Genomic DNA, 23321 nt, shown 5'->3' on the forward strand with positions numbered 1-23321 from the left:
TACCCATCAGATCCGGATTACTCGATTGGATCTTCTGGAGCAGCGATGGCAACAGACGGGGGTCCTCCTGAAGCAGCTTTTTCATCTCGATGAAGATCGGATGTTCCTGCAGGAGGGCCAGCCGCTTCTCGGACGATGGAATGTAACGCCTCGCCATGTTACCATCCGATTCGATGACTTTCTGCTGCTTCTAGATAGCTCTTGAAAGAAAAAAGTGTCGAATAAGCATGAATTTGTCATAAGTAATGCAAAATTAATGTTACTCACCGCTACCGACAAAGCTGGCACCGTCGTTTATAGGTCCAACTTCTTCCAGCTTTGCTTACCAGCCCGGAGCTCAGCCGGAAGATTTTGTTTCGATTCTATGAATTATTTTTTGCAAAAATCAAGGCGAAATCTTTGTCTAAGCAATATCTTGATGATTAGCAAAACTTCGTGTTTTACAAAAAATAAGAGCACCTGGCATCCCAGCCAGCCAGCAGCCAGCCGAACAGCCAGCTGTCAAATTTCGGCTCCTCCTCCGCATCCAACCCTCGTCTACTTTTTGCCAAAGAGAGACCACCATATCTAGAGGCATCATGAACGAGAACGGGCCAGCGATTACGTCATCAATGCTCACACCTTCAGACGCGAGTTATTCAACTTCCGACTGCCAACCTTTAGACAACCGTTGTGAGTTTTCAGAAGCCTGTGATGTGCCATCGGAATGGCCAATAACTTTCTTCGTCCTAAGCTAAAATCAAATTTTGTTTTAAGTTAAATAGGTTTAAATTTTGTTTAGTTTAAATTACCCACTTACCGAGCAAACTCAGGTAGAATGTTCTGCCCTATAAATTGATTCGCTTCCGTGAACAGCAGCAACGTTGCCGGAACTAAAGCGCTGGTTGATCAATCGAGCAGCCCCCATCCAGCGGAGGAATTCGATGTATAGGTTCAACTCTTTCGTATTTCGCGCCACGCCAGCTGTGTTATGGGCTCTTCCGCGGGCGGTCACCACAACTAAATAGTTGACCGGCACCCACAGGAAGTTTTTGTCAACACCCGTCCAGATGGAATTCCGGAGCAGCCTGGGATGAACGCACCGGGAACACCAAACAGAACCACAGCAATTCCACCCGCACGCACAGATCAGCAATGTTGACATCGTTGGTTGGTGCGAGTTCTGGAACAAGTTAATCAATGGAATTTTATCTTCCTCCAACAAAATTCGCGTAAAAAGAAAACAAAACTTTAATTTTTTCTCGCTTCGAAATTGCGACCGACTGGACGACATGCAGAAAAAAACGACTGCGGTTTACGTACAGACTATTGTTCGAGTCCATGCTAATATAATTGCTCAATTTGGTAGCAAAGGGTTTTTTTACTCAAATTGAGCAAAAGCCATGACAATTTGGGAAAATGCTAACTGAGCAGTAAAAATTTTTTTTTGCTAACGGAAAGTAACGGCTCATTTTTGCTAAGTGGAGCCTCGAAAGTTTTGTGTGTAGGCCGATGACATAGTGAATACGATGCGATGCGATGCGGTGAATGCAAGCGGACTCTCAACTCGCTTGTGCTTCCCGTCATACTTTTTCCAATTCAAACAGCGGAATCCCAGCACGCTTTGTTTGATGATGAGCAAGCGGACTCTCAATGCGCGTGCTACCCCATCTCTCTTTTTCTCGAATCAAATAGCGGACTCACAACACGCCTTGATTCTGACGGGCAAGCGGACTCTCAACACGCTTGTTTTCCCATCTTACTCTTTTAAAAATAAACTATCCACCATCACACTTTCCTTCTTTAAAAGGTAAGCTCTCTACTTGCTCTCTTGGTCGATTTCTATCGCACACAATCACACATCGTTTGACTCTCTACTTCTTTCCACTTACACCTGTACGACACATTGCTTTTTCCCGAAACTAAACTTGATAAAAAAGGAATTCAAATCTCGTGAAAGGGTGATTTCCCGATTTCTCCTACCTTGCCAATTCCGTTCAAACAAACAACAACACTGTCACGGTCGCCAAATGTGCAAAATCAAACCACTAGCGGAAATCACCCTTAACACGAGGGCAGGATACCTCCGGTAAGCACGTCTTGTCCGATCAAACGTTGGTACACGAAAAGGGTGCATTGACGCTTACGCGGGAATCACGTGGCTAGTCTGGTAGTGTGTGTGAAGCCTCAATGGAGCTATTCTTATTTACACAGAGGCGCACCACACACTAACGAGATTTTACTTACCACGTTTATGGCGTTTTGAAAAAAAAATACTATATTCATACTTAACTCACTCATCCGTTCTATCTTCAGGTGGATTCGACTCGTCGCCAATGTTGTAACCTAAGAATCTTTATAATAAATTCATCAGAAACTAGTTTGAATGGATAAATCTTTATTACTCCATTTGCTTGGTTGGTTGACAACTAGCTACTCCCGTTCACAACGATTGCTTAGTTTTATATTAAATCTATTCTAAATGCAAAACTACCACAATTATTAACGCTCATATTTTGGATTTTTTTTTCTGCATGCATAATATTTAAATACTTTTATATGTTTTTAATAAAGAATAAGTGTAAAAAAGAAAGTACAGGATACCATATCGATGATTTCGTACATACATATGTAGTAGGAAGGGTTATAATCTCCTATTTAAATTTTTTCCCGGGATCCCAGGTATAGGATGATCTGATTTACCGAATCCCGGGAACGTAAAAATGGCCGGGAAATGAACACTCTATTTGCAAAATAAAAATAATTAAAATATTATTTGAGCCTAGCGCTGAGATTCAGAAGCTCACACAAAAAAAAAATAACTTGAAAAAATTAATTTAATTTAATCTAATCTCAAATAGGACGTGCGAACTGTCACCACAAATTCGTTTTTGTATCGCTATACTTATCGGGTGCTTTAAAGTCGCAAAAGTGAAGTAAAGTTGGAAGTTTCCACAAGCAGTTATCCTGCATCATTCGGTCGTCAATTGCCGAATCAATCCAGCAACGGAAGTGTCAAGCAGTGCTTCCCCCGGCAGCGCTGGTGCGCATTCCCCACATCTGACTGGAACATCAGGCTGCCTACCCGAATAGCCAAGACCATGGTAATAATATAACAGAACAATGATATTCAATTGAACAATAAACTTTATCGTAAAATCTAAATATCTATCTACCAATTCTTATGATGAAATCACCATAATATTCAAAGTCACCGTGAACTATCCCGTTTTTCCAAAATACATCATAGTTACTAAATATGTCAGAAGCACGGTATCACAGTAATATTTTTGTGATTATTACTGTTACAGCGTAATCCATGGTAAAATGCAGATCCAAACCAATACAGCATTGGTAAAAATTTGCTTCTTTTACACATTTATAATTTTTCGTGAAGAGAATTTTTTTCTCGTTCACACAAACGCCATTTTTTCTTTGAATTTGTTCGTGGTTTGCGCGTTCGGAACCAGCAAATTTAGAGATTTTTGCTATAATTCTGGCTGGATAGTGGATCGAATAAGGATGACAATTTACCTACGGTAATGCAGGTAAGTTCTTTTATTTTACAGTTAGATAACTAAACTTATACAAATTTCTTTTATTTTATATAGATGCTGGCGAAGAGTGCGCGGCAGCACAAAATGGCTGATGGACAGGACATCCAAGAAAAACCCGAATCGAACGGATAGGCCACCAATCTAGTATATCTGAAGATGGCAAAAATGAATGAAGCCACCGGTGTTGTGTTGTAGAAAATTTTGCTTCTGGAAAAGTGACAATAAGTTTCTTTGAAAACAATCTATAACTTTAAATAAAAGGATCAAACGAATGAAACAAGTTTATTTTTTATTTTAGGAGGAAATATAAACAAAAAAAAAAACAATGAATACATCAAATAAAACCATAAAATTTCACGGTACCGACGTTCTCGATAAACCATAAATCAACGTTGATGTTCATAATCTTTGAACGATTAAAATTCAAGGGATAACAGTGAATTTCACAGTGTGGTTGACAAAATTGGAAGCTGTAAAAACCATAAATTTTATCGTTTTGTGTTTCCAAATGTACGGGAAAAAGTTGATCTTTTCAATGTTAAGTTGCTTAACAACCCCCTTTTTTTCATGGTTATTTTGGCCAAAACCATGAATACCATGGTTGAAAACAATGAGTTTGACAGTGAAATCATGGTTTCATGTACCGTGATATTCATGGTGTCAACCATAAAATCCACGATAGAGTGAAAATGAAATTCATGGTGTTTTCATAATGTTTTTCAATTCGGGTAGTCATCACCATCAGCACCAGGACCATCAACAGAGGAGTGCAAATTGTTTCCCCCATTTAACCTGTTGTCCGATAGATCCGGTTTTAATTGCCGTATCCGGTTTTAATTGCCGTATCCGGATAACGGAGACATTGCACGAGTCTGAATCCGATTGGTCATTCTCTCCCGGTGGATCGAGCCATCATCAATCAACCGAGGAAAAATCATTGCCATCGTCATCGCCAGGGCCAGCTGTGATCAACGAAAGAACACGTGGTTGTGCACCCAAAATAATCCTCACGTAGCGGCTACGTGAAAAACTACATAATTTTTATCCAAATGATTTTCACGTAAATGCTACGAATAAATTATGTAAACGCTCCCCTAATAAGAATTTGTGCTTTATGGACCTCACCTATAATTTACGTGATTTTCTAGTGCGTTCAACGCGATATGGCGATGAAAGTTATTGTCAGTTTTACTTGATTCTAAATGGATTGTGAATGAACTTGAAATGAAAGCTCATTAAGAACAATTGGTTGTTTGATTGATTTTATCGTTTCTTTTATTTTTAAATTATTATTTATTATTACAAATAAAATTCCGATGCTTTTCACTACTCACTAACTTTTGTCACTTCGAAATAATCCGGGAAACATAATGGTACTATGAATTATCCCACGGCTCGAAGTGCGGTTTAGTATGTTCAATCCTGTTGAAGTTTAAAAAATATAATTAGCATCCCGTTTAAGAAAATAATTATTCTGATGGCACTAATGGTTATTACCTGGTCTGTATCTACGGAGAACTCGTTCCCTCGAGTACCGATCGGTGTTCTGCGCAGAGTAATCCATCCTTCCTGGGTGGCTTCTTCCAGGGAATGAGGAATATATTTCACTATTGCCTGAAGTCAAAAATGAAAATAAAATAAAATTTTAAATATTAATAAAAAATCTAGAAAGCCACCGAAAGTAAATGTTATTAACTAGTGAGTGGATTCGGTTGGATCTTTTAAAATTCCGGCTCCTACCGTCAGGTCGGTTTCTTACCTGATGCGCCACTGAGTCAGATCAAATCCGTGGAAGCGGGAGGTAAATTAACGAAACGGAACCAAAAATAGTAACAAACAGCTAAAAACAAACGTGTCAATTTGCAAACCGACACAAGTTTTCACCATGAAGCTATCAACTGACTGATGCTCGTACATTTTCTTATCAGAATTAACATGTGAACACAAACACGTTTACAAAAAAAGCATTCTCAGCTATCCACATGAATTTTACGTGAAATTCATGAGTCGTTTATGTGGAACGAAAGTAGTTACTACAAGACGCACGTAGAATCGATGGGATGCATCAAAAACTAAGTCTACGTGAAAAATCCCGTAGAATTAATTTCTAAAATATTTTGGGTGTGTACCAAAGAAAAAAACACTCAAGAAAATTAGCTCGTTAAGAAGTAAAAAAATTGTAAGTTCTTTTTCATTCTTTTTCACTTTTTCTTTTTACTATCTGTTTCTCTATATTTCGACCATTGTTTGCTTCGTTCATATTTTTAACATTTGACATCCGTGTTCGTGTGAAGAAATATGAACGAAGGCGGGGGGCCAATCCCCTCAACTGAGGATAACGAAGATAGCGTCTATGAGGATGAGGAGCATTTAGAGGATTCGGTTGTTGCGGGTCCTTCTAATGATTTTTATTCTCCAATGGATGATAATTCCGAGTCATCCTCAGTTGAAAATAAAGCAACCCGACTCCGAGTTTACACTGAGAGCCCAACTTTCACTGGTCCTTGGGTTGTTTTCATCCGGCCCAAAAAAAATGGAAAACAGTTTGTTGCTCTCGGAATTCTCAGGCTCAGGCAAAAACGAATCCTTGTAGTTCAATATAAAATTTACTCAAAGCTACAATAAATACAACAATTAGATTGAACAGTACATACGACATTTTGCTATCTTACATTAAAAGTTTCTCCTTCACTCTAGATGAATTTCCTGATGGCTTTCTTCCTCTCTTTTAGGCCCTAATAAAGTCATCAAATCTAATTACATACAAAGTACAAACTTAACATTCAGATAAACACTTACGGTCGGTAGCTCTGAGATGAATGACTTCTGTCAACAGTCGGCACTTGGGTCACTAAATCTAAACATGAAACACTTAGTTTTTGGTTTGTAAAATGCTTTTTGTAACTTACGGTAGTCTCGGTGGCAATCAACTATTTTCTTTCTAGTGATCCAACGGCATTCAACTCGCAATCTAAATATCAAAACATCCATTAACTATCGCATTCTTGTTATTCTCTATCTTCTACTTACAGCGCTCACAGATCAATTTCAGACTATCAGTCAAATTATCTGAATAGTTGCAATGCCCGTTATCACTTTAGATTTTCGATTAAACTTTCTACCTTACAGCCACTACCGTTCGTCTTCACAATATTATCAAAATGGTGCCAATTAAGTTCTGGAAAGCTGCTAACATATTTTTCTCACCAATGTATTTATTTATCATTCCCGCGCATAATTCAATTTCATTATTTGTTTACGTTCTTCTCACTCTCATCATCATTTCTTTTTCACTTTCTCTGACCGTCACAACACAGTGGTCAAAACTGCGTACAACACAGTTGAATGTGGTTCAGATCACAAGAGATCTGGCGAGGTGGTCCTCTGTAACCTGCATTAAAAAGGTGCGGCCGAACAAATTGCGGGTTGAAATAGCCAACCGGAAAGCCGCAAATGAAATTGCTGCTAGCAATTTCATAAATTTAGAATACCACGTGTACATTCCGTCTCGAGACGTAGAGATCGAGGGCGTGATTACAGAAATGAGCCTGAAGGCAGAATACGTGAAATCCAACGGCGTTGGTAAGTTTAAGAGCCTCGATTCGGCTTCGGTCGAAATCTTGGATTGCCGCCAACTCAGAACTTCCACCGTCGTAAATGGAGTCAAAGGGTACTCTCCTTCAGGTTCATTTCGTGTGACCTTTGCGGGTACAGCCCTCCCGCATTACGTCTTGATTGACGGAATATTGAGGCTGCCTGTGCGACTCTTTGTTCCTCGCCCAATGGATTGCAAAAACTGCAATAAGTTGGGACACACTGCGTCGCACTGCTGTAACAAGCCACGGTGTCCCAAATGCGGGGAGAATCATGGGGCTGGAGCGTGCTCAGCAATAGTGCAGAAATGTGTCTATTGCGGGGGCTCACCCCATGAAATCTCCTCGTGCGAGGAATATAAGAGTCGCTGGGATAGCCAAAAGCGCTCGTTAAAGGAACGGTCGAAACGGTCGTATGCCGCCATATTGAAGGGCGCGGCGCAACCGATCCAATCTCATTCGACTAACATTTTTTCTGCGCTGTCAGTTGACAATGTAGAATCAGATACTACCGACGAAGATCACCCGGTCATCTTTGTAGCAAATTCGCGAAAACGCTCAAAACCAGCACCAAAGACTCCCAAAATCCCAACAAAAATTCCAACATTTTGTTCCTCAATTGGTGTTAAGCAAAAACCGACATCTATAGTAAAAGAAAAACAAGTTCCTCCTGGGTTCCGTATTAATATGACACCACAGAATACACCAGATATTGCGGGAACTTCTAAGTCTGTCACTCCTAACGTAATCTTGCCAGAACCAACTTCCCAATCTGGAATTTTTAAATTATGTGACATACTTAATGGGGTCTTTACGTTTTTCAACGTCTCGGAATCGATCAAGAGCATTGTTACCTCTATGCTCCCTGTAATAAAGACATTTTTGAAGCAATTGATGCAAACTTGGCCCCTTCTTTCAGTGTTTATCTCTCTCGATGGCTAATTCAAGCCGAGAGGTCGGAGATATCACTGTGTTACAGTGGAACTGTCGTAGTCTAATCCCTAAACTGGATCCGTTCAAATTTCTTCTTCATGAAACTAGTTGCGAAATTTTTGTCCTTTCTGAAACATGGCTTTCTTCTCAATCAAACATCTCATTCCACGATTTTAACATTATTCGTTTGGATCGCAATGATTCTTATGGAGGGGTGCTTTTGGGGATCAATAAACGCCACTCTTTCTATAGAATCCACCTCCCTTTGTCAGGAGGAATTGAAGCTGTTGCTTGTCATACAACTATAAGGGGAAAGGACTTATGCATTGTGAGTTTGTACTGGCCTCAGAGAGTTGCAGTGAATCAAAGTCACCTAGAGAACCTGTGCTCAGTACTTCCTGAGCCTAGGTTGATCCTGGGTGACTTTAATTCACATGGGACTGTCTGGGGGGAGCAAATTGACGATAGTCGTTCTACTCTTATCTATAGTATTTGTGACAGTTTCAATTTAACTATTTAGAACACGGGTGATAAAACACGGGTACCTAAACCTCCGGCTAGACAAAGTGCAATTGACCTCTCACTCTGCTCAAACTCACTATCATTGGATTGCCAGTGGAAGGTAATCCCTGATCCCAATGGTAGTGATCACTTGCCTATCAAAATTACAATCACCGATGGGGTGAACGCTGCAAATTCAACAAATACGGCATATGACCTCACAAGACACATCGACTGGAAAAAATTCTCGGACACTATTGTTTCATCCATACATTCTGTGGATGTGTTGGAGGAATATTCTTATCTTGTTCGCTTGATTTATGATAGTGCAGTTCAATCTCAAACGAAACCTATCCCAGATCCATCTGTTCGTCGAAGGCCTCCTAATCCATGGTGGGACAGTCAATGTACCAAACTGTACGTGGATAAATCGAACGCTTTTAAAGCTTTTCGGAAACACGGAACCCTGGATAACTTCAACGCGTATTTTTCTCTTGAGCAGCAATTCAAAAACCTGATCAAGGAAAAAAAACGTGCGCATTGGCGTAATTTTGTGGGAGGTTTGTCGCGGGAAACATCCTTAAGCACTTTGTGGAATGTGGCACGGAGCATGCGTAATAGGGTGTCCCAAAATTGCATAACTTCTGGGAATCGAGGGGCTCGCCCTTCAAATGGTAGATTAGGATGTGCAGAACAAACTTTTGTATGGGGCCGACTAAAAAAAATCATCTTTAGAGGTTCCGCAAACGCGATCTTTAAAAAAAGTCCACTTTCAAAAGATTTGATTTTAAATAAATTCTGGGTCCAAAAATTTTCATAAAATTTTTATATTTTATATTTTTTTAATTTTGTTTGAGTTAAAAACTACACGTAAAAAATACAAAATGAACCAAATTTGTATCAAAATGAAAAACTAGCAAGCTATTTTCAAGAAAAAAAAATTTGTGGTCCAAAAGTTTTGAATTCAACTGACCAAAATGTGTACCAAGCGTAGAATATTTTTGATACCAATGCCATCAAAAGATGCGGATTTTTGTGCACTTAAACTTTGCTGAACAAAACATGTGGTTTGTATCAACGTGTGAACAGCTATTTACGATTTAATGCTTAACAAAAATCACAATTTAGGATATTTTTTATTTAATTTATCAAATATGTCTTAATAAATACCTACTTTAAAATCAAAATACTTGCAAAAAAAGACTTTGATGGTTTAAAGAAGTCATCAGAAGGCCATATGCCGAATTTGAGCAGAATCGGACAACAGGAAGGGGTTGCACTGAATCTCAAGTGTGAAAGGGATTCTGAGACATAGCGTTCTAAAGAAGCATAAAAAACTGGTTTTTCATCATACATTTTTGTCTTTACCAATCGATTGCTTGATTATGTAAGTTTTATTAAAATTTCAATTAAGACTAACATTTCACCTGAAGACTGCAACTCGATTGGACTTAAAACAAAAAAGTTATGGCTGTTCATTGTTCAAAGATTGTATTTTGGTTACAAATTGTCCTGTAAAACGCAATGAGTAAAAAGTACTCATTGTGTGTTAAACGACAATTTGCCACAAAAATACAATCTTGGAACAGCCATAACTTTTTTGTTTTAAGTCCAATCGAGTTGCAGTCTTCAGGTGAAATGTTAGTCTTAATTGAAATTTTAATAAAACTTACATAATCAAGCAATCGATTGGTAAAGACAAAAATGTATGATGAAAAACCAGTTTTTTATGCTTCTTTAGAACACTATGTCTCAGAATCCCTTTCACACTTGAGATTCAGTGCAACCCCTTCCTGTTGTCCGATTCTGCTCAAATTCGGCATATGGCCTTCTGATGACTTCTTTAAACCATCAAAGTCTTTTTTTGCAAGTATTTTGATTTTAAAGTAGGTATTTATTAAGACATATTTGATAAATTAAATAAAAAATATCCTAAATTGTGATTTTTGTTAAGCATTAAATCGTAAATAGCTGTTCACACGTTGATACAAACCACATGTTTTGTTCAGCAAAGTTTAAGTGCACAAAAATCCGCATCTTTTGATGGCATTGGTATCAAAAAATATTCTACGCTTGGCACACATTTTGGTCAGTTGAATTCAAAACTTTTGGACCACAAAATTTTTTTTTCTTGAAAATAGCTTGCTAGTTTTACGTTTTGATACAAATTTGGTTCATTTTGTATTTTTTACGTGTAGTTTTTAACTCAAACAAAATTAAAAAAATATAAAATATATGAATTTTATGAAAATTTTTGGACCCAGAATTTATTTAAAATCAAATCTTTTGAAAGTGGATTTTTTTTAAAGATCGCGCTTGCGGAACCTCTAAACATGATTTTTTTTAGTCGGCCCCATACAAAAGTTTGTTCTGCACATCCTAATCTACCATTTGAAGGGTGAGCCCCCAGATTCTCAGAAGTTATGCAATTTTGGGACACCCTAATGCGTAATCGTTCATCCACGAACGAAAGTGAAGAACAATCGCATAAATGGATTTTTAATTTCGCGCGGAAAATCTGTCCCGATTCCACACCTGTGCAAAAAATCATCCGAAGTGTGCCCCCGAATAGATGCGATCTGGATTCCAGATTTTCGATGGTAGAATTCTCACTTGCTCTTCTTTCTTGTAACAATACATCTCCAGGAGTTGATAAAATAAAATTCAACTTGTTGAAAAACCTTCCAGATGCCGCAAAATTTCGCTTGTTGAATTTATTCAATCAATTCTTGGAGCTTAACATTGTTCCCGAAGATTGGAGACAAGTGAAAGTTATTGCCATCCAAAGCCTGGAAAACCCGCGTCTGATTTTAATTCGTACCGTCCGATAGCGATGTTGTCTTGCATTCGGAAATCGATGGAGAAAATGATTTTGTTCCGATTGGATAAATGGGTGGAAACAAATGGTATCCTTTCAGATACTCAATTTGGGTTTCGAAGGGGCAAAGGGACAAACGATTGTCTTGCTTTGCTGTCTTCAGAGATACAAATGGCGTACGCAAAACGTGAGCAAATGGCTTCAGTGTTTCTAGACATAAAGGGAGCTTTTGATGTAGTCTCGATCGAGGTTTTGTCAGACAAGTTGCACTTCCGGGGTATACCTCCTCTATTGAACAACATCTTATACAGCTTGCTTTGTGAGAAACATTTGAACTTTGCTCACGGGGATCTTGCTATTAGAAGGACCTCTTATATGGGCCTCCCGCAGGGTTCATGTTTGAGTCCTCTTTTGTATAACTTCTATGTAAGCGACATCGACAGTTGAGTCTCTGAAGGCTGCACTTTAAGACAACTTGCAGATGATGGCGTAGTATCCGTAACAGGTGATACTGAGTCACATCTGCAGAGGCCTTTACAAGATACTTTAGACAGATTGTCTTCCTGGGCTTTGGGGCTTGGGATCGAGTTTTCTCCATAGAAAACGGAGATGGTTGTTTTCACTAAAAAACATAGACCAGCTCAGCCAAAGCTTCAGCTCCTAGGCAGAACGATCATTCAATCGAGGTGTTTTAAGTATCTTGGGGTTTGGTTTGATTCCAAGTGCACCTGGAGAGCCCAAATTGAGTATCTGAAAGGAAAATGCCAACAAAGAATCAATTTTCTCCGATCAATCACTGGCACCTGGTGGGGAGCCCACCCAGAAGATCTTATAAAACTCTATAGAACAACTATTCTCTCAGTCATGGAGTACGGCAGTTTTTGTTTCCAATCTGCTGCCAAAACACACCTCATTAAACTTGAGCGTATTCAATATAGTTGCCTCCGAATAGCTCTAGGTTGTATGCCCTCAACGCACACCATGAGTCTCGAGGTTTTGGCAGGCGTACTTCCACTGAGAGATCGCTTTAGCTTACTATCTCTTCGGTTCCTCATCAGGTGTGAGGTCATGAACTCATTGGTGATCGTAAATTTTGAAAGGCTTCTTGAGCAAAATCTTCATACTAGATTTATGTCTATATACCACGTCTTCATGTCCATGCAGGTAAATCCTTCTTCATACTTTCCAACTCGTGTTTACATCCCAGATTACGACAATTCTTCTGTCCAGTTTGATTTGTCTATGCAGCAGGAAATTCGTGGAATTCCGGATTCGCATCATCCACTATTGATTCCAAGAATTTTTGATGCTAAATATAGACACGTCGATGCTGACAAAATGTACTTTACTGATGGCTCCCTGATAGAGGAATGTTCCGGGTTTGGTGTATTCAATCAAATTTCAAGTGCCTCATTCAGTCTTGAATATCCATGTTCTGTGTATATTGCAGAATTAGCAGCTATATATTGGGCACTTGATAACATAGCAGCACGACCCGCTGGACACTATACCATTGTTACGGATAGTCTTAGCTCTGTTGAGGCTATTCGCTCGATAAGACCCGGAAAGTACTCGCCCTTCTTTCTTGAGAAGATTCAGGTAACGTTGAGTGCTTTATCTAGACGCTGCTTTAACATCACCTTTGTTTGGGTCCCTTCACATTGTTCGATTGTGGGCAATGAGAAGGCAGACTCACTTGCCAAAAGGGGAGCGGTTGAAGGCGACATTTATCAGCGTCAAATCGCCTTCAGCGAATTCTACTTTTTGGCCCGTAGAAACGCTCTCGTCAACTGGCAGCGCAGATGGGACGAGGATGAGCAGGGTCGGTGGCTCCACTCGATTATCCCAAAGGTAAGCCTCAAACCCTGGTTCAATAGATTGGACCTGAGTCGGGATTTTATTCGTATATTTTCCCGTCTCATGTCCAATCATTGTTCCTTGAACGCGGTACTCTATCGTATAAATATTGCTGGCAGCAATTTGTGTAGTTGCGGCCAAGGTTATCATGACATTGAGCATATTGTTTGGTCGTGTGAGGTCCACCTTGTCTCCAGAATGAATTTATTAGACTCCCTTCGGGCCCGAGGAAAACAACCTAACGTTCCAGTGAGAAACGTGCTAGCTGTGCTAGACTTGGACTACATGTTCGAAATTTACCTTTTTCTAAAAGCTATTGATCTCCGTCTATAATTCTCTTTATTTTCGTATTTCCCTTTCTATCTTCCTTTCTTCTATAAAAAAGTGCTAGATTTATGTAATCAATTGTAAAAAACAAAAACGAGTGTGGCTCCTCAAAGCTTAAACGTATGAGCCGTTTCAAATAAACTAGTTATAAAAAAAAAAACTGTCACCACAAAAGGGAGTTACGTCATCGCGAATCGATCCATTGAGAAACTTTCGCACACTTTTCGACAAAGTTAACACACCTGGCCGAAGATATGTTACATTCTGGTTTGTGATAATATCTGAGAGCAATAAAAACAACAGTATGAAAATATCAGACATTTTATTGCAAGGTCAACTTATATTATGTATAGAAAAATAGTATTTACACTGCTACGATTGATATCAATTTTCCTATTGCTATATCATAATTGCCAGAAACTCTGCCAACGGCAAAATTTATAAGACTCGGTTCATTAGAACGTGTTTATTGCGAAGTAAGGGGTTTCACTTTTGCACTTGATGTAATTTCAGAATGTTGTTTTGCGGAAAATATTCAATCTTTTATACTTCTTCGTTCCACTTTACGTTTCCTTCCAGGGCCTCCAGCAAAGTTTGCCACCGCCATAGCCATTCTGTGTTTTGCTTCCTGGGCACCTATTATTGGTTATTGAAAAAAAAAGTTAGTACAACGATAAGCAGTGCTAGAAGCGACCATGAAACAAAAAAATACGGGAAAATAGTTACATTCAAGTGAAATTAGGCCAAAATATGTGACCACAACTAATCGAGAATGTCATCACTAGAGTCTTGAAATATTTAACCTATAGATAAAATGATCAATTTAAAAACATTTTGATTTATAAATATTTATGAACTCCTGCCAAAAAAAATCAAGTTTGACACAGGCCAGGCATCAGACTGAGTCCATTTTGGGCCTGAGGTCTGAATAGTTTCGTTTTGGTTCAGCAGAATTATGAAAAACAAAAAAAAAACGAACACACACATATAGGATCTCAGTGAAACTTCATGTTTCTTTGAAGAGATCTAAATAATACTTAAGACTAAAGCGTACATCTTTAAAGGATATAATGGCTAGCATCTTACTAATGCTAACACCACCAACCCACAGAAATAGTACTATGTATGCCGTGACCGAGACTCGATCTCATGACCTCTGGCTTAGAAGACTTGAACGCTATCCTTTAGGCCATGGTCGGCGGCAAAGAAGAAAAGTTTTAATGTTTAAAATTTTGTTCTGAAAAACGAACATGATATTTTTTTCTACTCTGAAAGGCAATTAATCGATATTGTATCAATTTAGGAATTCTTTCAATAAAATTTTTCTGATGAAGAATTTTTTGTCGACCTTAGCTTCGTGTCATTCAGTTACAAGTTACAAGATAGTGAATGCATTTTAAGCCAAATCATTTTTTAGACCTCAGGGCTTAAGAAATTAATCATCCAACGAGCCCATATATGGTCTCTTTTTTATGTATTTTTTTTAGCATTATTCAGTACTGTAAAGTATTTCAAACCTTTTTAGTGTACATTTGTACACACACAAAATTTCTGAGCCTCCACTTAACAAAAATAGTCGATTACTTTCGATTAGCAATTGGACTCGTTTTACTAACACGATATATGTTAGGGCGTGAAACACCCTACAAACAATACCGCTGGGCTCACTGCTGGCAGCCTATCTGTCAGCCGATCGACGCGCCAACCAGCGGGTAGATTACAACAACAACAACCAATCACTTTATGTTTTGTATTGTAAACGCATAGTCGCGACGTGATTTTACCTCGTCAATAAATCGTCTTTTTAATATGTAGTGTTAAGTAACTACGTGTTATTTATTACCTTGTATCCGTGCTACCCCAGTTTACAACAGTGGCGACGAGTCGGTCGTTTAATTTTCGCGAAATCCACCGAATTATCGCAAAATTAATTCCCCCACGCGGAAACGACAACGGTGTGAAATGGATTCGGAAGAACATAACCGTACTTCGGATCTAGCCGCTGGATCAAATGGGACCATCAACGGGCTCCCCAGTGGACAGCAGTTCCTCCCAGCTGGCATGGCAAGCTTTGTTCGCCCCACACAGTTCGGTCAGCAGCCACCGACGGGACTTTCTCAACAGTTCCCCGGGCAGCAGCAGCAACAGTCGTATCAATCAACACACCACCTCTCATCATCAGACGCACTCCTTTCCCAGCTCCTCCAACAGCAGCAAGCATTTGCGACACAAATGCTAAATCAGCAGCAGGAGTTTATGCGACAGCAGCAGGAGATGTTCCTCCGTGCGATGTCATCGCTAAGCGTGCAGGTACCATCTAACCCTGAAGTGATTTTAGATTCACTTTCGCATCACATCAAGGAGTTCCGGTACGATCCGGAAAACAACATTACGTTTGCGGCTTGGTACGCGCGGTACAAAGACCTGTTTGAGCAAGACGCTTCCCGGCTCGACAGCGATGCAAAAGTCCGTTTGCTCCTCCGGAAGATGGGTTCCGCCGAACATGAACGGTATGTTAATTTCATCCTTCCGAAACTACCGAAAGAGTACCAATTTGACGAAACTGTTCGGAAATTGGGAATCCTGTTCGGTGCTGCTGAATCGCTCATTAGCAAGCGTTACCGGTGCCTACAAACAACAAAGAAGTCCACCGAAGATTACGTTTCGTTTTCATGCCGTGTAAACAAGAACGCGGTCGATTTTGAGCTGAGTAAATTGACGGAGGAGCAGTTCAAATGCTTATTATTTGTTTGCGGCTTGAAAGCGGAGTGTGATGCAGAGGTGCGTACTAGACTGTTGGCAAAAATCGAGGACCGGGACGACGTGACTCTGGAGCAGCTTTCCAAAGACTGCCAGCGGCTGATGTGTCTGAAGAGAGACACAGCTATGATCGAGGGAACATCCAGATCACTATCAGTGCAGTTCGTGAAGCGGAATCGGAAACAAATTTCCAAAAGTTCTCCGAAAAAAGTGAACAGTGAAAACAAAAACATTCCCCCAACCCCTTGTTGGAAGCGCGGCGCAATGCACTACACTCGTGAGTGTCCATACTTGGACCACTTGTGTAGTGATTGTGGCAACAGCGGACACCGTGAAGGTTATTGTTTAACCGAAAACAAAAGTGGAAAGCCCTATCACAAAAACAAAAACAGTACTTTTCGGGCAAAATCTGTTCAAGTGAATACAGTGCAGCAAAAAAGGAGATTTGTGCAAGCTAGGCTGAACAGTGCAGAGGTGCAACTCCAGTTGGACACCGGATCCGATATCAGTGTTGTATCAAAGCGTGTGTGGGAGAAAATCGGGAAGCCTTTTACCACCTCTGCCCGAGAAAAAGCATTTACTGCTTCTGGTGCCCCTCTCCATCTGCTCTTCAAGTTTGACTGTGACGTCAACGTCAACGGTCAGCAGCGCCGTGGCACATTTTACGTGGTCGACCAATCCCTTAACGTGCTCGGTATCGATTTGGTCGACGCGTTTGGACTCTGGTCTGTGCCTTTCTCTTCGTTTTCGGCACCCAGCACTTCACCACAGCGCTTTTCCACCCACAATCGGACGATTTGTGGACCCTTGAACGAGCCATACGGAAAATTCGAGGAGGGAAGAAGCCTAGCTCTTATAAGCGAGGCCAAGTTCTCCAGGCCAATCAGAACTTCGTTGGACTAACCGCGCCCAATGGTTCAAGGCAATTCCACCAGCCGAACGCAACCGGGGCATCCAGCGCCAATACCCGGTGACTCAGCCAGTTCCAAAGCTTCCGTTGACCGTTTTGCTGCACGCTTGGAACTGATAAAAAAATGTGCGCACTTCAGCCTGTTTCATCAGCGCATGTTACTTGAGACCCAAGTCTGTCTCCAGATTTCTCACCGATGTCACCGTTACTCTCCACGCCTCCTTCTCCCTCACCATCAAGCTCTGCTGACCCAGTGGAGTTCACGTCAACCAGCAAAAAGCTGTGCAGGTGCCTCGTCGTTCTTCGCGAACCAGAAGACCGACGATCCGGTTCAACCCGCACCGGCTGTATTAAGGGAGGAGATGTTAGGGCGTGAAACACCCTACAAACAATACCGCTGGGCTCACTGCTGGCAGCCTATCTGTCAGCCGATCGACGCGCCAACCAGCGGGTAGATTACAACAACAACAACCAATCACTTTATGTTTTGTATTGTAAACGCATAGTCGCGACGTGATTTTACCTCGTCAATAAATCGTCTTTTTAATATGTAGTGTTAAGTAACTACGTGTTATTTATTACCTTGTATCCGTGCTACCCCAGTTTACAACAATATACAAATGTGAATTTTGCTTGATTTTAGTAAAAACTTAGTTTGTTGGCTGCCTTCTTTTTTTTTGGCAGCAGCCGTATTTGTCGCCACAAATAAAAAAGTTAGTGCAGTTAGGAACTCGATGCCGGCGGTAACTTTGGTGATGAAGTGGACAACGAAATAGTGACCGAACGACACCGGAAGTATACAGGTAAGAATCAATCTGAAAGCAGACAGATTTTCTGGTTGTAATGTATTGAATTTTCTGTTTTTTTTTTCGACCAGGTTGCTGCTGCCAGTCAAGGTATACATACATCATCAAAGCCAGCGAATGTACGAGGAGGTTTCCAAGTCCTGGCAAAAAGGAACCTCGGTGGTTCCTGTTGGCCGTATATGGAACCATCGGAAATTGGCAGTTAAAATTTACAGTGACAAATAGTGTTTTCAATGATGTTAAAATTCAGAAAAAATAAAAATGATGAAAAATTGATTTGTGATGATGAAAAATGAAAAATTTGTGTGTTCTATTTAAAATCTGATACCTTCCTTGTGTTTCCAGAGAAAAATTATAAATTTTGTAGGTTGAAATTTTGCTCGGTCTTTTTCGCCGGGTTTGCTAGAATTTCAGTAAAAAATTCCGGTGGCTAACTTTCAAATTTCTATAAAATAAAATTCTCTGTAGTTTTTCATTCCGCCGAACATGCCATTAAAATTATAATCATACAATGAAAATAACGAGCCTGTAGTAAACAAAGAGACGATATGCCACGATTGGAATTATTTATTTTCTGTCAGTGTCATTCCAATCGAGCAAAACTAAGCAGTTTTAAAGACAGCCCTTCAGCAGGGTTGCAGGCTCTCGAAAGGTATCAGATGGCGCCTCTTTGTCTCTTTAAACGAAACAAATCTTACCTGTCGGCAACTTATGGGATACGAATCCAAAAGTTTTCTTGCCGATACCAGGAATTGAACCCACTACGCGTGGGTTACCAGACTAGCGCCAGCTTATCCGCTGGACCACACTAGCGCTCCAACATTTCAAACTTTTTTAATGCGTCAAAAATACATACCTTAAAAAGTATTTAAAAATTCTTCTTTCTGTTACACTATTCATGATTCATGATTTTTTGCAGATTTTTTAGGAAACGTTTACATGAGTAAATTTGGACTTTTAGGTTTGTATGGGAAAATTGAACTTTTTGTTCTGAAATATCAACATCACTTTTATTTCTTCTGTGGAACCAAGCCTACTAATAGTTTTTGTGCCAATTAAAAATTCCTCTAAAGGAATTTTTCCGTTGAACAACTTTGTTAACTTTTGAAAACACTTTGCCACATAAGAAAAATTAAATCTCAACATAAAAACTCAAATACTGGAACACAAACGCCACAACACATACACAACACTCGTCATGATCAGATTAAAAAAATAAGTTGGAAAATGAAAGTGTAAACTGTGTGACAACTTTTAGATGCTAGTGAATATAAATCCAAAAATTATAAGACAAAAAGGGTTTTCAACTGCAAAACTTTGTACACAGTTAGTTAACACACAACATTTATTCCAACAATACAAACATTTATTTGAAAAAATATTGTAACAGATATACAAGACAGTTTTATCTGATCAGCCGAATCAGTCCAAAACAGAAAGACGACATTTTTTCGGTAAGCAATTTTATAATTAGTGAACACATTTATAAAAATTGTGTTTCTGATGATGATCCTATAAAGATTGAAACGTTGGATCTTAAATAAATAGTCGTCTTTGCTAATTAAGTAGACTGAAAGCCGAAAAAAAATACCCCGAAATAAGAGATTCATATCGGAATAGGATAAACAAACAAAAATATTTCAGGTGGAAAAATGGCTGGCAAACATCGGACAGACATCGATAGTAATTATTTTTTGCTGATTTCTCCAAATCCATATGTTTAAGTGCATTCGTAGTGATTTTGGTTGCCTTCTTCCAGCTTTAGTAACCAAACAAATCATTAAAAAAAATGTTTGCAGAGACGACAATACAATCTGCTTACCTGAATACCCTCGGGAAAGGCCAAAATCAACCGTCCTCTTCGAACTACAAATAGAAGAGTTGAATTACCGACCCTTCTATTAAGTTTAAGGGAAAGAATTATACAAAAATGCTAATAAAAACGGAAGTAAAAACTATAAAATTTACAATACGAAGTGAAACGAAATTATCTGAGAATAAATGGGTACCATATAAACTATGTATTCAGAAGGGTATGATATTTTAAAAGAAAATAAATACCTACACCAAGGTTTTTTTACACGTTTTTTTACGCGGTTTTTTTACACGGTTTTCGGGAATTAACACGGTTTTTTTACGACGGATTTCGCGAACTAACACGGTTTTTGAGAGAAAATATTCCTTTTCAAAGGAAAACACTTAGGATCTTTCTGAAGTTGGGAAAATCTTAGCACTGAGACTAATAACGTGATACATGAGACCTGAGACCTGGGATCTGAGACCTGAGACTTGAGACATGAGACATGAGACATGAGACTTGAGACATTGGACATGAGACATGAGACCTGAGACAAGAGACATGAAACATTAGAAATTAGACATGAGACCTGAGACAAGGGATATTAGACTTGAGACCTCAGCATGAGACATGAGCTTAACTCGGAGCTTAACTAATTTCTCGCGGTACTAACCCTAGTAGCTTGTACTAGCGAAGTCGCGACACTATTTTTCGCCACCTACAAGTCAAACGCTTTCACTAGAGGGGTCGTATGTGGAAATCGGAGCAAAACTAAATTCTCACGGTACTAGCACTAGTAGCTTGTACTAGCGAAGTCGCGACACTGTTTTTCGTCACCTACAAGTGAAGCTCTTTCACTTGACCGGTCTAAAGTTGAAATCGGAGCTAAACTAATTTCTACAGGTACTAAACTTGAACTAGCGAACTAGTGACACTATTTTTCGTCACCTACAAGTGAAACCCTTTCGCTAGAGTGCTCGCAAGTTGAAATCGGAACTAAACTAATTTCTCGTGGTACTAACACTAGTAGTTTGTACTAGCGAGCTCGCGACACTATTTTTTGTATTTGTATTTGTATTTCTATTTGTATTTGTATTCTGAAGTCTCATGTCCAAAGTCTAATCTTTAATGGCTCTTGTCTCATGCCTCAGGTCTCATGTCTTATGTCTCATGTCTCAGGTCTCAGGTCTCATATCTCATGTCTCATGCTTCATGGCTTATGTCTCATGTCTCATGTCTCTGGTCTCAGGTCTCAGGTGTCATGTCTTAAGTTTCAAGTCTCAGGTCTCATGTCGCATGTCTCAGGTCTCAGGTCTTGTGTTTTATGTCTTAGGTTTCTAGTCTCAGGTCTCAGGTCTAATGTACCATGTCTTTGGTTTCGTTCTTCAGGTCTCATGTCTCAGATCTCAGGTCCCTGGACTCAGGTCTCAGGTGTCATGTCTCTAGTCTACATTCTCAAGTCTCAGGTCTCAAGTCTCAAGTCTCAAGTCTCAGGTCTCAGGTCTCAGGTCTTAAGTGTCAGAACTTTAGAGCTGCAGAATTTTAATGGTCTTTTTTTACACGGGTTTCGGGAATTAACACGGTTTTTTTGCACGGTTTCCGGGAATTAACACGGTTTCTTTTGCATAGTTTTTTTACGCGGTACGTATATCAGTGTATAAAAAAACCTTACTGTATTTGCTATTCTTTAATTTTATGTATGAATTGTATGAATTCCCTTAGAGCAAAAAACATAATTAAACAAAAAGTTGAAAACAAGTTTTAATATTATTTCATTATTATGAAAACCAATGACAAAAAATAAAAATACAAGGTTAAACAATCAATGTTTTATACATCTTACTTTTCCAAATCATCTCGAGCTCGCATGATTGTTTGGCCATACCTCGTTATTAAATCTATTAAAACATCCTCTGGTTGTTCTTCCATTCCAAAATTATCATAACTGCAAAAAAAATAAAATGTAAATACAGTGGTAAGAACCTTTTGGCATTTTTTATATTTTTTTTCTACCGATTTTTACAAAATTTATAGTTTTGGAAACCTTGTAATGTAACTCAAATATGTTTCTCTGACAATATTCAGCAACGACAACCATGGATAGCAAAACTCCTCAGATCGGCTTGTCCTGCTCCCCCCAAGCTGTGCATATCGTACTGAAATGCAGAGTGAGATTGTAAACACATAAGAATGAGCGAGATCATTCACATCCGCTGATGTAGAGAATTCCTCTCTCCGGACAAATCTATTGGCGATGGGCGAGCTCGCAATCCCGCACACAAACGGGGCTCCACTTAGCAAAAATTCGCTGTTACTTTTCGTTAGTAAAAATATTTTTTTACTTTTTAGTTAGCAAAAAGCTAAATTTAATTGATTTTAGTAATCAGAAAGTTTATCTTGCTCGATTTTAGTAAAACGAAGGTTTTCTAGCCGCCGTATTTCTAGATAGCAGCCGCTGCCGGTAGAGACAAGAAACAATCCGACGTGATTCAATGCCGTTCCGGAAATTCGATGCTGGCGGTTTTTTTGGTGGCTAATTTCACGAAAAAATGGTCGCCAAATCGATAGTGGATGCTGTAACCGTTCGTTACAATCCATTAAAGTATCTTCGACACTTTACCCAATTTTGACCTACAACCCTGATTTAAAAATGTCAACAAACACCGCTAGCTCACTTAGCGAGTTACCTCAGCTCACAGAGGATTCCTTCCATTTTACCTCCTTACCCTATCGGCACGCAGCCACTTCTCTCGCGGGAGAGGCCCATGGGCGTCGGATGAACACACTTGTGCTTTTGCGAGGAAGTGTTATCACCCAATCAACGTCGCGCACGTCCAATAAAGTTGCTGACGTGTTTCCGTGCGACGGTCGGATGAAGGTGTATATAGAATTTGTTCATTTTATCGACCTAGCAAGTGCAAGCTCTTTCCGTTGGTGAACGCCGTAGAGCTAAGAAGTGCGCGCCGTGTCTTAGTTTAAAAAGTAAAAGTTGATTTAAAAGTGGTGTAATGAATACTAAATATATTTAACTAAAATTACAGGATAAAAGCTAAACAAAAAACGAGACGTTCACAAATAAAAAGTTATCACAGAAGAAAACGGAAAACGAAAAGTTAAATACACAAAAGTTGTTAACAAAAATAGTACACGCAGCGAAAAGTAGTGGCATTGAACAAAAAAAATACATCTTTGATTCAAAAACCTTGTGTACATTGAAACAAAATCCAATTTCCTTGATTCAAGTAAATTTTATATTGAACCGAACTTTTTTCCCATAAAACCAATGTTCCAAATTTTTAAATCAAAATATTCAATTTGAATTCAAAGAATTTTTTATTCATCTCAGAATCAAAGTAAAAATTCATTGATTTAGATGAATTTTCTTTTGAACCAAAGTATTTTTTCGTCAAACAATCGACACATTTCCATTAGCTTCTGTTTGATGAACGGGTCGGCGAGAAGCTTTTCCGACAACCAGTCGG

At 39.3% G+C, this 23321-nt stretch overlaps 2 protein-coding genes and 1 long non-coding RNA gene across 3 annotated transcripts; 1 reads left to right on the forward strand and 2 right to left on the reverse strand.

Annotated features, from left to right (window-relative positions):
• Positions 1–6066: 6066 nt before the first annotated feature.
• LOC129760333 (uncharacterized) lies at positions 6067–6541 on the reverse strand. Its single transcript, XR_008740325.1, has 4 exons — positions 6446–6541; positions 6336–6393; positions 6209–6271; positions 6067–6152 (listed from the first exon to the last, which is right to left on the reverse strand). It is a non-coding gene; the product is annotated as an uncharacterized LOC129760333 (long non-coding RNA).
• A 7329-nt stretch (positions 6542–13870) lies between these two features.
• LOC129760332 (diuretic hormone class 2) lies at positions 13871–21858 on the reverse strand (the record flags this gene model as incomplete). The annotated part of the gene is made up of 3 exons (XM_055757971.1): positions 13871–14201; positions 19864–19907; positions 21683–21858. Coding segments are annotated over 3 exons (321 nt in total), but the record flags the coding sequence as incomplete, so codon positions are not given.
• On the forward strand, positions 15205–18295 carry LOC129760331 (uncharacterized protein K02A2.6-like). Its single transcript, XM_055757969.1, has 2 exons — positions 15205–18038; positions 18113–18295. Exon 1 carries the CDS (start codon positions 15528–15530, stop codon positions 17226–17228), a length of 1701 nt encoding a protein of 566 aa, XP_055613944.1. The 5' UTR covers positions 15205–15527; the 3' UTR covers positions 17229–18038; positions 18113–18295.
• Positions 21859–23321: the final 1463 nt, after the last annotated feature.

Source organism: Uranotaenia lowii, unplaced genomic scaffold (assembly GCF_029784155.1).
Source record: "Uranotaenia lowii strain MFRU-FL unplaced genomic scaffold, ASM2978415v1 HiC_scaffold_577, whole genome shotgun sequence".
Taxonomy (NCBI): domain Eukaryota; kingdom Metazoa; phylum Arthropoda; class Insecta; order Diptera; family Culicidae; genus Uranotaenia; species Uranotaenia lowii.

What these genes read in the sequence shown, in the direction of transcription:
- LOC129760331 (XM_055757969.1), top strand. Translation starts at nt 15,528, where the DNA reads ATGGATTCGGAAGAACATAACCGTACTTCGGATCTAGCCGCTGGATCA.